This window comes from Alternaria ventricosa (genome assembly GCF_023758065.1).
Source record: "Alternaria ventricosa strain BMP 2768 chromosome Unknown scaffold_20, whole genome shotgun sequence".
NCBI lineage: Eukaryota > Fungi > Ascomycota > Dothideomycetes > Pleosporales > Pleosporaceae > Alternaria > Alternaria ventricosa.
The window spans coordinates 303,500-318,267 of NW_026055700.1; the positions used below are offsets into that span (position 1 = coordinate 303,500).

The following is a 14,768-nucleotide window of genomic DNA, read 5'->3' on the forward strand; positions in this document are numbered from 1 at the left end:
CTCACGTATCTTCTCATGGACCCCAAGCCGGCGCTTCCAATACGCCATCGAAAAGTCCGTCCTAATCCTCAGCGACCTGAACCTAGTCACCGGCACTGCGATCCTCATCGCCGGTTACTCGCAACTAAAATGCGGCATCTCTGCGTATCACTGGCAGATGATGGTCTTCATTTCGTGGTTCGCCAGTTTCGCTTTCGTGTCCGCTACGGCGTTTCTCGAAGGCTGCTCCCAGACCAACAAAAGCATGCGGCTTATCAGACTGGCCTTTATGGTTCTACTTGCTTCCTTGTTGATTGCGGCTTTGCTTCCGACGGGGTCGAGGATGTGGCTCAATGGGTATCCTGATGATGGTGAGGGGTTCTATCCCAGTTTGAGCGCTGTTTGCTTCTACAAAGAGCTTGGGATGCGTTCATTCCTACGGCGAGGTCCGAAGATTTGGTCTATGATCTTCTCTGTGGTTATCGTTGGTGTGTCTTTTGTTCGGTGTGGTATGCAACTACTTGACCGAGATGGACATGTGTCCCGCACATGCCTTCGGACCTTGCCTGGAACAAAGTTCAAGCGATTCCTTAAATCCTTGGAGGACAAGACATCATCTCATACGATTCAGGCATATATCTGGCACGCACCATACCTGCTCTCGTACGCTGGCTTCATCATCACCCGAGCCATCTACGATGTCTCTGAGTCAATGCTACTAGAGATCCTCTGGCTGACATTCGCAATGGCCTGGGGAACCATCAAAGTCTGGGACACACGCGCTGCAGCGTCATGGAACTATGACGGCTACAACTTTACTCTTAACCAGAAGATTTCTGAGGAGAACTCATGGGGTTTCGGTCAGACTTTACCGTTGATCCTGCTTCTACTGCCACTTCTCTCTATGGCACAGGCGTACCTTGACGACGACGCAAAGGCGCAAGAAGCGTCCCGCGTGAACGAAGATACATTGTCTCCGCTTGGAACAGCGGCGACCGAAGAGACGGAGGATCCGAGCGCCGTCGACCCAGACCCATTCGATTCTGAGAACTGCCGTCGGCTCGTTAACCTTCCAACATACCCCTACGAGAACTTCGCCTCGCACGACTGGTATCACGATCACCTAGTCCTTCTGGTCTCCCAGATCATCATGGTCAGCACCGTCGCGCTTTTCTTTCTCACGCGCTTGGCAGACATCTTCGGCATCTCCTCCATTCTACGCAGTAGACTCTTCGTCATCTGGATCCTAGCCATCTTACCACTGGCGTCGTTCATTCACCTGGCAGCATGGTACTTTGCAGCTCTAGTGGTCGGTAAGTGGCCTGATGTAGGGCGACGGTTGTCCAGAGAGAACGAAGAGAGGAGAGACCAGAGCCGGAGAGGGCAAGTGGTGCACTGGATATGGCGGGCGGGGCTCATAGCAGGGTGCTTACTGTTCACGTTCTTTGTCAGTTTGGAATCGGCTGGACCGAACTCGCTGTTCTCGTATCTGAGATGAACTCACGTAACGTTATATGAAATTCATCTATGAATATTGATAGCTCTATCGTACGACTCACCCGTGGACTCATCCTTGTTGCTTCAGTCCAGGACCTGATAATGGGCATCCACCGGATTCTTCCCATTGATCGTAAGAACATCCTGAGGACACGCACTCATTACAACCACCACATCCCTGAGCGCCTCCAGAACCACATAGTCTCCCGCCTTCGTCTTCGGCTCTTCAAAGCTAATGCCTCTCTTCGCTCCCTCACCTTCCTGCGTGATAGGAATGTTCATAAACAAATTGAACGGATCCGGGACCCTGTACCCCATCTTTGCCTGAAGGCCCTCAAGCGCTTCTTTATACTCAGCCGCGAGAGACGAAGACGTGCTCAGCGTGTGTAAAGCATCCCAAAAGTTGTCTGTGCAAGACTCATGGTATCCATTTACACCCAGCTCACTGTACCGCCACCGATCACACGCCGCAACCAAAGTGTCATGCACACCTGGACTTGTATCTTCCACCAACTTGACCATAGGCGCCCTCTTCTGACTGACCATGATATCACCCACTGCCGGCGTTATTTTCAGAAGCGTTGCTCGGCAGTGGCACATGGACATGTATTCGGGCGCGCTGGCAGCGGCGTTCGCAGTAGCAGAGTATTTGGACGGCGAGTCGGAAGTCGCGTTGGGGTAGAGCGGTGCTTCGACTTTTGAGGACGCGGTGGAGAGGGCAGAGGAAGGAAGTGCGAGCGCCCAGGTATCGACGACTTGGTTCCCGTACGTGTTTGTTATCTTTATCTTCTGCCCGGCTTTGACGAGGGTGGCTGCTCCGCGGCGGGCGGGGATGGTTTGGGGGGTGGACATGGTGGCGAGTTGTGGGATGCTGTAGTCTGTAGTCTATGAAAGTTGATATGTGAGTATGCAATAGACCCAAGCTGCTACTTGGGGGCAGGTGAGGTATGCCATCATTTGTATATGCATACCCCACTTGTGCTGTCGCGTCAGGTCGTGGGACGGGAAGATAGGGAGATAGGAAGACGGCGTCCGAAGCCTATGTCATCCTTCGAGCATAGACTAGCGAAAGAATGGTGAAGGTTTCATAGTCGCCAACGACAGCTCTGGGTCTTGTCTACAGTGTAGCGATCGAATTCAGGCGCGCGAAGTGAGCGCGTAGCACCGTGTCGTAACCATGGTTCTGACCTCGGGAGGCGTCTCTTGACCACAAAGACGGTTCGAAAGAAAAACTATATGAATAACACAGACTTGAGCGCAATACATCGAGTATAAAACGTTTGGTGAAAGCGAAAGTAGGAATAGAAGTTGCGACATCGAGGTACCACCTGCACCTGCAATCGCGCGTATCACGTGTCAAGAACGCGGCTTCCTGGAAACGACACCCTAGCATTCCCGAGCGCCGCAACCCAAATTATCCCCACCACAGCTCGACTCCTTTACCGCCAACCCGCCCCATTCCTACCCACTCCCACCATGGCTGCCCTCGCCACCAAGACCGAGTCGCAGAACATCTTTACCAAATTGAAGTCGAAGCCCGCGAACAAGGTACGTCTTACCAGTAGACAGATACTCGGTCAATGCCTAACACATCCCTAGATATGCTTCGACTGCGGCGCAAAGAACCCAACATGGAGTTCCGTACCGTTTGGCATCTACCTGTGCCTCGACTGCTCGTCCAACCATCGTAACATGGGTGTCCACATCTCCTTCGTACGATCCACCAACCTCGACAGTACGTTCACTCCGAGTCTCGTGGCTATGCAATATACATACTGATTGGGGGTAGTCTGGCAATGGGATCAATTACGAATCATGAAAGTGGGCGGCAACGAAAGCGCTACCAAGTACTTCCAGTCGCACGGAGGCTCTGCTGCGCTCGCGAGTAAAGACCATAAGGCCAAATACACCAGCAATGCCGCCACCAAGTACAAGGAGGAGCTGACCAGGCGCTGCGCCGCGGACGCTAGGATGTAAGAAGAACTTGTCTTACACGGTAAACTAGGCTAATCAATTTATGCAGGTACCCCAACGAGGTCGTTATTACAGATGTGCCCGAAGTTGGCACCGACGGCACCAACACGCCAGCCAATGACGAAGACGACTTCTTCTCCTCATGGGACAAGCCCGCCATCAAGCGCCCGTCGAATCCACCCTCACGTACCGGTACACCCAAGGTTGGAGGATCACCCTTCCTGAAGCCGGGCGCCAACGGCAATGGAACAGACCGTCCCAAGTCGCCACTCGTTGGCGGTGAATCGAGCACACCCGCCGCAAAGCCCGCAGCCGTACGAAAGACAACCACCGGCGCTGCGCCAAAGAAGAACATTCTGGGAGCTAAGAAGAAGGGTCTCGGAGCAAAGAAGGTGGTTGCCGCAGATGGAGGCCTAGACTTTGAGGAGGCAGAGCGAAAGGCCCGTGAAGAGGCAGAGCGCATCGAGAAGTTGGGCTACGATCCCGAAGCCGAAGCCGCTGAGGCCGCAGCAGCCACCAAGTCGAAAGCCCCCGAAGCATCCGCCATTGTCTCTCCCACTCCCGTATCACCGCCACGCGGCGGTTTCGGCTCCACCTCCAAGACCGAGCGCTCCAGCCAAGATATGGAGAGGTTAGGCATGGGGGTACAACGTCTGGGCTTCGGACAAGTGGGTGCAGCGAAAAAGGCTGCACCGCAGAAGAAGATGGGTGGCTTCGGCAGTGTCGGCAAGCCTGCGCAGGATGACGGCGAGAAGTACGCGCGCGACAAGTTTGGCACACAAAAGGGCATTTCCAGTGACGAGTTCTTTGGACGCAACGCATTCGATCCTACTGCCACCGCGCAGGCCAAGGAGAGATTATCAGGTACGTGAGATCTGTAAAAGCATACACGTTTCGATTACTAACTTGCTATGTAGGCTTCGAAGGCGCGAGCGCTATCTCCTCCAACGCATACTTTGGCCGACCCGAAGACGAAGTCGGCGATGAAGACTACGGCGACCTCGAAACCGCCGCCAAGGACTTTGTCCGCAAGTTTGGTCTTACCGCTGGCGACGATCTCGAGAACCTGACGAACATGCTCGGCGAGGGTGCGACGAAACTGCAAGGCGCTGTCCGGAACTACCTCAACTCGTAGGATGACTTTGTGGATGACGTTAGGGCCGACTACGATGGGCGTGCGGCCGTGTACTGAACATACTCCTCCGGTGTGTGGAGAGCAGGAATGGTTGCCATGTGCAAAGCTTGTCGCAGACGTCGAACAACAGGTGTGGGCGCTTGGTGCATTGCATGGAGCGGGCAGGTGAAAGACCATGAAGCGTGGAGTTGGCCGTATATTTCTATTGCGCTGAAGACGTGGGCTTGGGAACGGGTGTTTGGGAGTATAGACAAACGCAACTAAGAGTCCCTTCAATTCAACCTCGTCATCTCAATCCTATCAATGTTCAACGTGTAAAGATGAACGCCAGGCATAAATATCTAAACACTGAACTGAGCAAAGATCTCTTCAAAATCAACACCGACATGTCCATCAACCCCCTCCGCATGTACAATCAATCAATCCTCCCTATCCCCCCAAACATCAGCCTCCTCCCTCGCCACAGCATCTAGATCAATCATCCCCTTCCCCCTACCACTTCCTCCCTCATCGTCATCGTCTTCCTCACTACTACTCTCCTGCCCCCTTGCCTCTTCCCTACTCATAGACCCCCACCCCGCATCCTCATCCTCGTCGTCTTGAGGGAACGCAGGAGACACAGGGACGAAGTCGTCCATGAGGTTACTCGGGAGACCAGCGGGAGCGGGGCGTGGATGCGAAGATGAGGGTGGGGAGGGGGAGAGGGGCATCATTGCCATTTCGGGGTGGTTGGATAGTGGTGGTGTGGTGGCAGCGTGACGGGATGAGGACGGTTCGGTCTGGGGAGGTGGATGTGGAGAATGAGAGATGTGTGGTTTGTTGGCTTCTTTTGAAGAAGGTCGAGGGTCTTCTGTCTTCCTCATCTCCTGCATTGGTGCAGGCGCTGTTTTCACAGCAGCAGAGGTATCAACTTGTTGTGTAGGCGGCAACTTAGCATGATGCTCCTGCTGCTGTTGCTGCGAGAATGGGAAGATGGAGAAGAGGCTTTGACTCAGACTGTGTCTATTCGGCGCGCCGGGTCTTTGTTCTTGTCGGAGTGCTTCTTCTCTGCTTCGAGGCTTGTTGGGTGGTGGATGCGATGCGGAGTGTGAGTGCGAAGAAGCCTTTCTGTTGGACACTGGACTGGGCGGCTTCGCGATTGTGGCTTCAGGTAAAGAGGCTTCGCACATTTCGCAGGCTGTGAGGGCGGGGTCGTTGAGGAAGGTGCAGCGGGGGCATTGCTTTTTGAGATCGGGTGTCGAAGGGCGCTGAGATGGAGAGGGTTCCTGGGGTGGTTGTGCCTGTGGCCGAGGGGGTTGGCGGGGAGGTGCTGGGTCGTTCTGGGTAGGCATCTGGTAGCCTGGGCTGTATCTCTGTGCAGTCCTGGAGTTCGGTGGCGCTGTGTCGCGCTGTCGGCTGGTTGACGATGTGCCTGCACTCGCTCCAGCATTTGGATTCGGGTCCACTGATATCACGACCTGTACGTCTCGTTTCGTACCACACTTCATACACTCACACTGCCGCACAACGCTCTTCGTATACGTATCTGTGACCTCGGCCGGTGCATCGAACCGGATCTCGAACTTCCCTGGCTCACCGAAGCCTGGCGTATTTCTGTCGTTTCCTCTCCCTTTCGCATTTGCATAGCCTGCTCCTTTTGCCACAATTGGTATAATCGGGTCAACCGCTCCAAAGATGAGATGGTCCACAAAGGGGATCAATATTAGTTTCCCGCTGGTCTTGATGTGATGATCGATTTCCGGACGGAGCTGAAACGATTCGATAGACTGTAGGACGCGGAAGTACTTGTTGAACATGTCGCCGTACCATTGGCGAGCCTGAACGCCTTGCTGCAACAGATCTTTCGCGATATTTCGTGGTGCAGGACTCGGCCATAGTGCGTCGATCAAATGCTTCTCTTTCAGCGCCTTTCTCACCATCAAGTCTAATCTCGCGCATTCATATAGTCTCTTCTCCAGTCTTTCGTGCAACTCGTACTTTGCGAATCGAATAACCAAGCCTCTTACAAATCCGGCATCGAGGTTCCATTTTCTTGTAAAGTAGTCCAGAGATTCCAAATCTTTCTGCGCCTGCGCGTTTGCGGGTCGGACTTGGAGCGGTGAGAGTTCATGGCCCATAGAGATCCATCTTTCAGTCTGCCGTGGAAAGGCAGTTGCTGTAGACCAAAATGAGCGGATGGGGTAGTACTCGGCTTTGAAGTAGTTGTAGATGAAATCTAGGAAGTCGGCTTCTGTGAGCGGCATTGCTGCGTGGCCGCGTGGGATGTCCATGGTGGGTGATGTTTGTGGGTGGCGAGACGCGTAGATGTCACGATCTTGGAAGACAATCACAAAATCATTCGTGACGGGAGATGAAGACTTTGGCCGCAGATGTGAAGGTAGTTGAAGCGCGGTTGTGACCTAGCGGCCTGAACTATGCGAAATGTTGCTGCCTGGATGGAGTGAAAGATTACGCGTACAGAAACAACGTGGGAATTAACAAAAGTGACGATGCCTATTTGAAGCTGCGCCACAGCATGTGATGTGTTAGAAGCGCTTGGAAGTCCGATCCATGGATTGCTCTGCTTGTTCTTGTGACCGGGTTGCTGGACACGCACGTCATTGTGTGGCGGTGGCGGTGCTCGCACCTTCCGCGTCGGATCTGAGCGCCCTCTTTCCTCGACATTCCAGAACTCCACAACTCCACGACAACACGCTCGCCCCATATTCGCGATACGCCATCGACGCCCATAAACATGGGGTATAAATGCGCACTCATCTGGCTTCGATATATCCGTCTCTGGGGAAGAATGGGATACTGCGCAGGTGCTTAGTCGGCGGGAACACAGAGATCGGGCTTTCGTCGCAACCTGGAAAGAATTACAGAGCATCCTAGCCAGAACATCTACAAATCGACTGTCTTTTCTCGTGGAAATACCTCAACCTTATCCGGGTCATACCATCTGGAAATAGCCCAGCCTTGTCAGGGTCATATTGAGGTATCCCTTATATGTGCGTGGAGTATTACCTCGGCGTGGTAGACAATCCGAAGGGACTGACCTCTTGAGAGACCAAGAAAAAGCCTCAGGAACGGCACATCTAAGATAAAACTCTCCTTACCTTCACGACACTAACCATGTTTGAAGGTGGTAGCATAATCGTTCTAGCCCAAGTCTTGCGCAAGGGTCCGTGGAGGTAAGGGTTGATCAAGGGATTTCCTATCCAAACGCAATCTGGCTGATCGGTGTGCCACATCTTACTTTCGAAGCTCTCCGATACGTGGAACCCCTCATCATTTATGTTGGAATCGGTGTTTTGACCCTGATAAGAGGCTGTCGACATTGACGCACATGGCTCGCACGGGGTATACAGCGATCTACCTGGAGATCTCGGCAGCCCACGCTGCCTGCTGCAAGTGCACCCGCATGCGTGTATCTAGCACACGCCCGATTACTAGACGCCGTTGACTAGTTAGGAGGCGGGCGAATACACTTATACTTGGCTTGGTCCCTCATTGTCGCACAATCACATTAACCGTCCCAATCCCGACCTGATCTTCGGCAGTCCATATGTACAATGTCTACAATGTCTACTACTACAACGGAGAAGGACGAAAAGCCAGAGCGGCTCGACATGTCTGATGGTTTGCAGATCGCTCAACCTGAGACATATCCCGAGGCCGTCAACCGCTACTCTGCCAACGGCGATACGAAGCTGCCACAAATCAACGATGATGACGATGGTGGACGCGGTCGTCTGCCGCGGACGAGGTCCTCACGCCTGCGGGGCTCTCACGACATTCTTTCGTACCGTACTGCATTGGACAGCGATCAGGATCAAGCCCCTCACATCCAGGTCCCTCCTGATATGTGGAAGAAGTTCTTTGCTCACCGACGACGTAAATACTGGTTCACAATCGCCATGTCATTTACCATTGTCGCTGCACTCGTCGGCACTAGTATTGGGGGAGGACTTGTGGTGCAAGAGAAAGCCGACAAGTAAGACATGGTTCTAGTTCTTTGACATTGTCTAATGCTTGAGTAGGAAGGCCGAAGCACTTGCAGCGGAGCAGGCTGCGGCGAGTTCGAGCATGGAGCTGTTTCCAACACCCACATCGGCGAGTCCATCAGATATTTCAGCGGATGCCCCATCGGAGACTCCAACGGATAGCCCAGCGGCTGCGACTGAAGACACGGGGACTTACTACAGCGCGAGGCCATTTGGCGCCATCCAGTCAATCAACACAACATGCCCATCCACGCTCCTCATCTCAAGTCGACTGGAAGGCAAGAAGTCCGATATTAGTGGTCGGTATACCTACAACTGTCTCGACAGCACCAACATCCTCGACACCGTCCTCATGAGCTTCACCGCATACACCCTGGAGCAATGCGTCGACGCGTGCAGTCAATACAGCGCCATGAACGCAAGCAGTGCCTGCAAAGCCGCCGTGATCAGCTCTGACTTTAGCACAAGGTACGAGACTGAGAATGGCGCGAATTGCTGGCTGAAGAGTGGGAGCGGAGATGCGAGTACGGGGCAGAATGGGTATACAGCGGCGGTGCTAAGGGAGGACTGAGCGGAAAAAGAAGGTGTCATGTCTATCGTTCACCGTTGTAAAGATCATTACCGGCGTTTTTCTTTGTCCAGATAGTGGACGGCTTGGGATTTCTTGTTTGCAGACTTAGCGAGTGTTTGAAGTGACCCCGTCACTACCTGTTCTATACCAATGTCAGTCGTTATAGTTTTGTGTCTTAACAGCACCTCATTCAAGGAAGCACCCTCCAGCCGCAGTTGACGTGAGGTCGCGTACTTTGCATGTTTCCAGCCTAATGTAGGCTGTAGATCTGTTTAGATTTTCCTTGTATGAGGTGTGAGTGTGCGTGAGCTGCTAGTTCGTTGTAGTTAGTACGAAACGGATCTACACTTTTGGCAAGTCTCATTCGAGTATTCCTCTATATCAGAACCCATGTGGTGGCAGCTTGGTAATGACTAAGAGCAAGTCGCTTGACAGTGATAGAGCAGTGATTGTGGTAGGGTAGAGTCTCTTCGGTCGTACCTGCATGGATGTGTACTCAACCCAGGCAGTGACTTCACATGTCGCGAAGAGCAAAAGAGAAGTGTTGTACTATGCTCTAGAGGCTATCCAAGTACATACCCAGCCTCTGAAGCGTCTCGTGGGTCGGGGCAAAAAGATTCAATCGGCAAAAAGATATACCAATCCGATGTCGAACCCATAAAGATAGCAAAAAGAGCAAAAGAATTGTTTCCGACACCGGGAATCGAACCCGGGCCTTGCCGGCACTGCGCTGTAACAGCGAGCTGACTCTGCTATGAGAGCGGCAAATCCTAGCCACTAGACCATATCGGAAATTGATGGAAAGAGGAGAAGATACAAGCAATATAAAGAAAGAACTAAAATCTGGCGCGGCGACGATGAGGTCTGACCAAACTTCGTTGGGAGGGTCGGGGACCACGGGAGAGTAGTCTGGTAAGTTCTTGGAAGATTCTGACATGTGGATAGCGATGGCGGGGAACTTTTCTGCAGACCCCTGAATACCCCCACTTCGCGAAATCTCTACCAACACAACTTTCGAAGGTACTGCGGATGTGCCACGACGTTGTTTGAAGCCGCTGGGTTCGCCGTACGAGTGTTTAGGACAATAGAATTGATGCAACACATACAGTAAGCCAGTGCAGTGAAGTCTTACCAAGATACATGTCTCCTGTACATCTCGATAAAAATCTTGATGAGGAATACCTGCCAACACTTCGCAATGTCGCACGGCATTCTTTCTTATGGAAGCATCCCGGCTATTGCCTGTGTCAAGACGGTGCACATATTTGAGAGACCTTGGATTTGTTCCTGCGACTACTACCATATTTCATGACAATGGCGAAATCGATTTGGCATCTCGATCTATCAAATACGTCTACAACGTGAATAGCCTAGGATGCTTTCCGGGTGCATAAATTTAGCGTTCTCGTAAAATTTGGCCAGCGATGGCAAAGCAGCTATACTTTGCCGAAATCAAAGATTGTCGAGAGCCTCGCGATAGAGACTTGCTAAACGCACAGCGGTTGCTGAATTCTGATTCTTGGTTCGAGAGTACTGCTGCAAATTGGCCTTCTTAACATGTCACACTACAGCAGTGGTATCGTGCGGCTCTTCCTACAACGACATCGCGGCCACCGCGTTGAGCAACGAGACTAAACACCCTAAAGCCTACGTTGACTCTAGATTATCTACATTGTATATAACTATATTGATGTAGGCCCCTGAGTAGCCAGCGTCTTTCTTGAATGAGGTGCACGAGTACTTCTGCAATTGAGCCTTGTCAATATACCAACACAATAGTAATGATGTTGGCAGTCCTCTAATCTTAATGCCACCATGTCAATACCACTCCGCTTTCTCATCTACTCACCCAAGCCACCATGTTCATCTCAATAACACCCCACCTATCCATCCCCTTACTTACCATTCCTATGCACCCCAATAAACGTCCTCTCCCCCCTATACATATGAATACTCCTCGAAAAATGATCCTCCTCCTCCTCTTCCTCTTTAATCCAAACCCCATCCACCAATTTCGCCCTAACCATCTCCTCCCCCTTCCCATCCACCATTTCCCCGGCCACCCCCTCACCCGGCAACTTCCCCCCATCCCTCGTCCTCCCCTCCGCCATCCTCACCCCCACAGCCTCGACAACAGTATCGAACCCCGCTTCTACATCCTCCTCACCCCACGGCAGACTCTCAACATCGATTTTATGTTCCCGTCCAAGCAAACACATGATAATAACCATAGCACCCGCTTTCGACATGACCTGATTATGCTGTTTACACGCGTCATCATTGCAACACTCATTACACCCTTCTAGACAATGACAACTCGTAAGCCTTTGACACGCCTGCTCAAGCAACGTGTCGATAAACTCGAATGCCTTGGTACTAATCCCGCTGCCGCTCGCACCGCCTTTTGCGTCGTAAAAGGTAAGTCGCGCCGGTCTTTTCCTTGTGGATTCTTTCGCTAAAAACTCTTTCTCGGGGACTTTGCATTCCGTGCGGACGTCGCCGGGCATGGAGATGACGAAGTTGGGCATGAGAGATAGGACGGCGTGTTCGGCGGCGTGAATACCCGCTGCGATATTCAATCTCCTCGACCTCAGGATATCGAGGGCGGATTTGGGTACGTCGAGCCACATGCCCTTGCTAAACAGTATAATAGGTGGGTTATCAACCTGCACAGCATCCAGAATCCGTCTTTTCTTATCAATCTTGAAGAAGCCATACACGACTTGCTGAATCTTGATAGGCCCGTAGAAAGCTTTGGACCTGGAACCGGGAATCCGGCGGATCGCCTCGGTTTCCACGGGATCAATGTCCGTGTAGTCGCGTTGTTGGGTTGTCCAGTCTACTTTTACGTATTCGACTTTTGCGAGCATGCGCTCTTGGCTGAATTCTTTGACGAGGTATGTGTTTCCTTGGTGCAGGAAGATGCCGCCGTCGTAGAGGGTGAAGAAGGCGCGCGAGGCTTCGAGTTCTTCGAGAACGGTGTTTTTGCCGTGGGTTACGTCGATTATGGCGAAGTGGTCTTCTTCCGTGTCGCGGATTGCGACTGTGCGCGAGGGTTGAGGGAGGAAGCGCGTGTTGACGTGGTAGAAACCTTCTTTGTCGCAGCGCATGCGCTCGCGGGCGATTTTGGGGAGGAGAGGGCCGAAGTAGGAAGTATCTACTTCGACGTTGATGGGCATCTCGTGGGCGGCGCATTGGACGTGGCCTTCCAAGACAAGCATGTTTTCTAGATCGACTTGGAGTGCGCAATTGGGTTTTGTGAAGATCTCGTCCGGGTTCGACATGTAGTACTGGTCAGTAGGAAAGCAGTCGCCAACTAGAACGGATAGCGAGTCTTTATTCCTCCGTCCAGCACGACCACTTTGCTGGCGCAGGTTGGCAATGGTGTAAGGAAAGCCGACTGTAACGACAGCATCTAGAGATCCGATATCGACACCGAGTTCCAGCGCACTAGTAGCCACAATACCGCAGAGCTTGCCGTCGAACATCTCTCGCTCGATCTCTCGCCTGTCTTGCGGTGTGTATCCGCCTCGATACGACATTACCCGAGCAATCACCTCCGGTCTTTCCAGATTGGTAAGTTCGGTCTTGATAGCAGCAAGCAGCGCTTCACACTGCTTCCGTACACGACAAAAGGCAATAGCCCTCACGCCCCTCAACATCAACTGACAAAACAATTTCGCCGTCTCCGCCATACAATCGCCGCGTCCAGATGTAGGATCACCAGGGTCCTTGAAGGGCGTGTTCCAGCACAGAAACTCTTTTCGTCCAGAAGGCGACCCGTCAAAGTCCGTCAACTTGACCTCGTCAACACCGAAAATAGTCTTCATGTGCTCTTCAGGGTTGGCCACTGTAGCCGAGCAGGAGATGAACTTGACATGCCGATTCCCCAGCGCCGCGCATATCCTGCGTAGACGGCGCATGATGAATGCCATGTGTGCTCCAAACAGTCCATTGTAAACGTGCAGTTCATCCACGACCACGAATCGTAGGTTCTGAAGGTAAGTTCGCCATGCATCTTCTTGCGGTAGGATCGTAATGTGCAGCATATCCGGGTTGGTGAAGATGATGCGCGCTTCATCTCGAATGTAATTACGATCACTCATCGGCGTATCGCCATCGAACGTCTCAACCAGAACCTCTTCAAAACCCGGCATAAATCTTAACAGTTCTTTCATACTCTTCCTCTGATCCTGCGCGAGCGCTTTCGTCGGGAAGATATACATAGCCCTCGTATTAGGCTCCTGTTCCAATTGATGCAAAACCGGTATCTGATAAATCAAAGATTTACCCGAGCTCGTCGAAGTAGACACAATCACATTGTGTCCGTCGTAGAGATTATTGATAGCCTCAGCCTGGTGAGCGTACAGTTGAGTAATGTTCCTCGTGTTATACAGCGCATTAACGAGGTTCTGCGACATGGCGAAGTTCAAGTCGCCAAAAACAGCTTCTTGTGGGTCGAAGACGCGGTGGCCATCTGGCACGATCTGTCCGGTATACCACTCCAGCGTCTTGATCTCGTTCAGAATATCAGGAATAGGCTTCCGCTCCGCGGGTATGGAAGCTGGTATGAGCGCTCTGTCCGGACCGGGTGTGGAATGCCGACTCGCAGTCTCCACAGGAACAAATGCTTTTGAAACCTCCATAATTTTCTCCACTGAATCAACGCCCTCCTCAGCACACTGATTCAAAAACGCATTAACCGCCGACGTAAACTTGACATTCCTCTTCTCAATCAAATTCATCATCTGCTTCTGACTGTACACCGGCATCTTGAGATCCTCATTCCGTAACTTCGTCGTAGCCTTGGTCGGCTCTCCCGTTTTCTTATGTTGGACCTGGCGCTTCAGATCGCCATCGATGAATTCAAACAGCAGCACCTCTTTGTGCTCGCCTTTATCCGGTTCGGGTTCCAGTATCGCAAAGTCGGTTGTCCGTCTGCCGTGCAGATTGTCTTCTGAGCCCATCAGGTTGATTTGTAGCATTGCTTCGTCGACGTAGGCGAAGTTTATGGCTTTGGGTATCAGGGCGGTGATTTGCGCTACATCTTCGATAACTAGCTCTCGTTGTATGTTCGCTTCGACTGTGCTGCGCAGATTTTCGAGGGTCGTCGCGAGGTGCTTGCGCGTGCAGAGGAAGGTGTAGACGAGGTTTACGGCGCGGTGGACTTGGGCGAGCTTCGTGAAGTGCTCTGGCCATGGTATCGACGTCTCGACTAGGGTGGACGAGTTGTTGCGCGCGAGAGCTGGCTTGCCAGTACCATTTTTCTTTGGCGCTCGCCGCGGCTTCTTTCCTCCATCATGTGTCTTCGTGGGGACGCTCGTAGTGGTTGTGGCTGGGTCGGGCGCGTTGGGGTCGATCATTGAACCATCCGGTCCAACGATCCTGTGAACCTCCTTCACCCCTTCGCCTTCTGCAGCTGACGCCGCTGCAGTCGTTTCCTCATCGTTATCTCGCGATTTCCGTTTTCGCTTTCGTACAGTCTGGTCCGAGACGGTGGCGGCCTTGAGTCGAGGCATCGTGAGGACGTTGTTCTGGACGCAGCGCCGGTGGTATGGAACATTGTTTCACAATCAATGACGCAATGGCGCAACGGCAAGAGTGATCGTGCACCTGGGGGAACTTC

General features: G+C 52.5%; 6 protein-coding genes and 1 non-coding gene across 7 annotated transcripts; 3 read left to right on the plus strand and 4 right to left on the minus strand.

Moving 5' to 3' along the window:
- Positions 1-344: 344 nt before the first annotated feature.
- J4E93_009279 (uncharacterized protein) lies at positions 345-1,477 on the plus strand (the record flags this gene model as incomplete). The annotated part of the gene is made up of 2 exons (XM_049347173.1): positions 345-350; positions 611-1,477. 2 exons carry the CDS (start codon positions 345-347, stop codon positions 1,475-1,477), a joined length of 873 nt encoding a protein of 290 aa, XP_049195737.1.
- Positions 1,478-1,560: 83 nt separating this feature from the next.
- Positions 1,561-2,328, minus strand: J4E93_009280 (uncharacterized protein; the record flags this gene model as incomplete). The annotated part of the gene is made up of 1 exon (XM_049347174.1): positions 1,561-2,328. The coding sequence occupies one exon, from the start codon at positions 2,326-2,328 to the stop codon at positions 1,561-1,563; it is 768 nt and encodes a 255-aa protein (XP_049195738.1).
- Positions 2,329-2,952: 624 nt separating this feature from the next.
- Positions 2,953-4,585, plus strand: J4E93_009281 (uncharacterized protein; the record flags this gene model as incomplete). The annotated part of the gene is made up of 5 exons (XM_049347175.1): positions 2,953-3,024; positions 3,076-3,211; positions 3,266-3,449; positions 3,500-4,314; positions 4,368-4,585. The coding sequence occupies 5 exons, from the start codon at positions 2,953-2,955 to the stop codon at positions 4,583-4,585; spliced, it is 1,425 nt and encodes a 474-aa protein (XP_049195739.1).
- A 419-nt stretch (positions 4,586-5,004) lies between these two features.
- J4E93_009282 (uncharacterized protein) lies at positions 5,005-6,855 on the minus strand (the record flags this gene model as incomplete). The annotated part of the gene is made up of 1 exon (XM_049347176.1): positions 5,005-6,855. One exon carries the CDS (start codon positions 6,853-6,855, stop codon positions 5,005-5,007), a length of 1,851 nt encoding a protein of 616 aa, XP_049195740.1.
- Positions 6,856-8,148: 1,293 nt separating this feature from the next.
- Positions 8,149-9,142, plus strand: J4E93_009283 (uncharacterized protein; the record flags this gene model as incomplete). Its single annotated transcript, XM_049347177.1, has 2 exons — positions 8,149-8,561; positions 8,608-9,142. 2 exons carry the CDS (start codon positions 8,149-8,151, stop codon positions 9,140-9,142), a joined length of 948 nt encoding a protein of 315 aa, XP_049195741.1.
- A 688-nt stretch (positions 9,143-9,830) lies between these two features.
- On the minus strand, positions 9,831-9,934 carry J4E93_009284. Its single transcript has one exon. It is a non-coding gene; the product is annotated as a tRNA-Glu (tRNA).
- Positions 9,935-11,037: 1,103 nt separating this feature from the next.
- On the minus strand, positions 11,038-14,661 carry J4E93_009285 (uncharacterized protein; the record flags this gene model as incomplete). The annotated part of the gene is made up of 1 exon (XM_049347178.1): positions 11,038-14,661. One exon carries the CDS (start codon positions 14,659-14,661, stop codon positions 11,038-11,040), a length of 3,624 nt encoding a protein of 1,207 aa, XP_049195742.1.
- Positions 14,662-14,768: the final 107 nt, after the last annotated feature.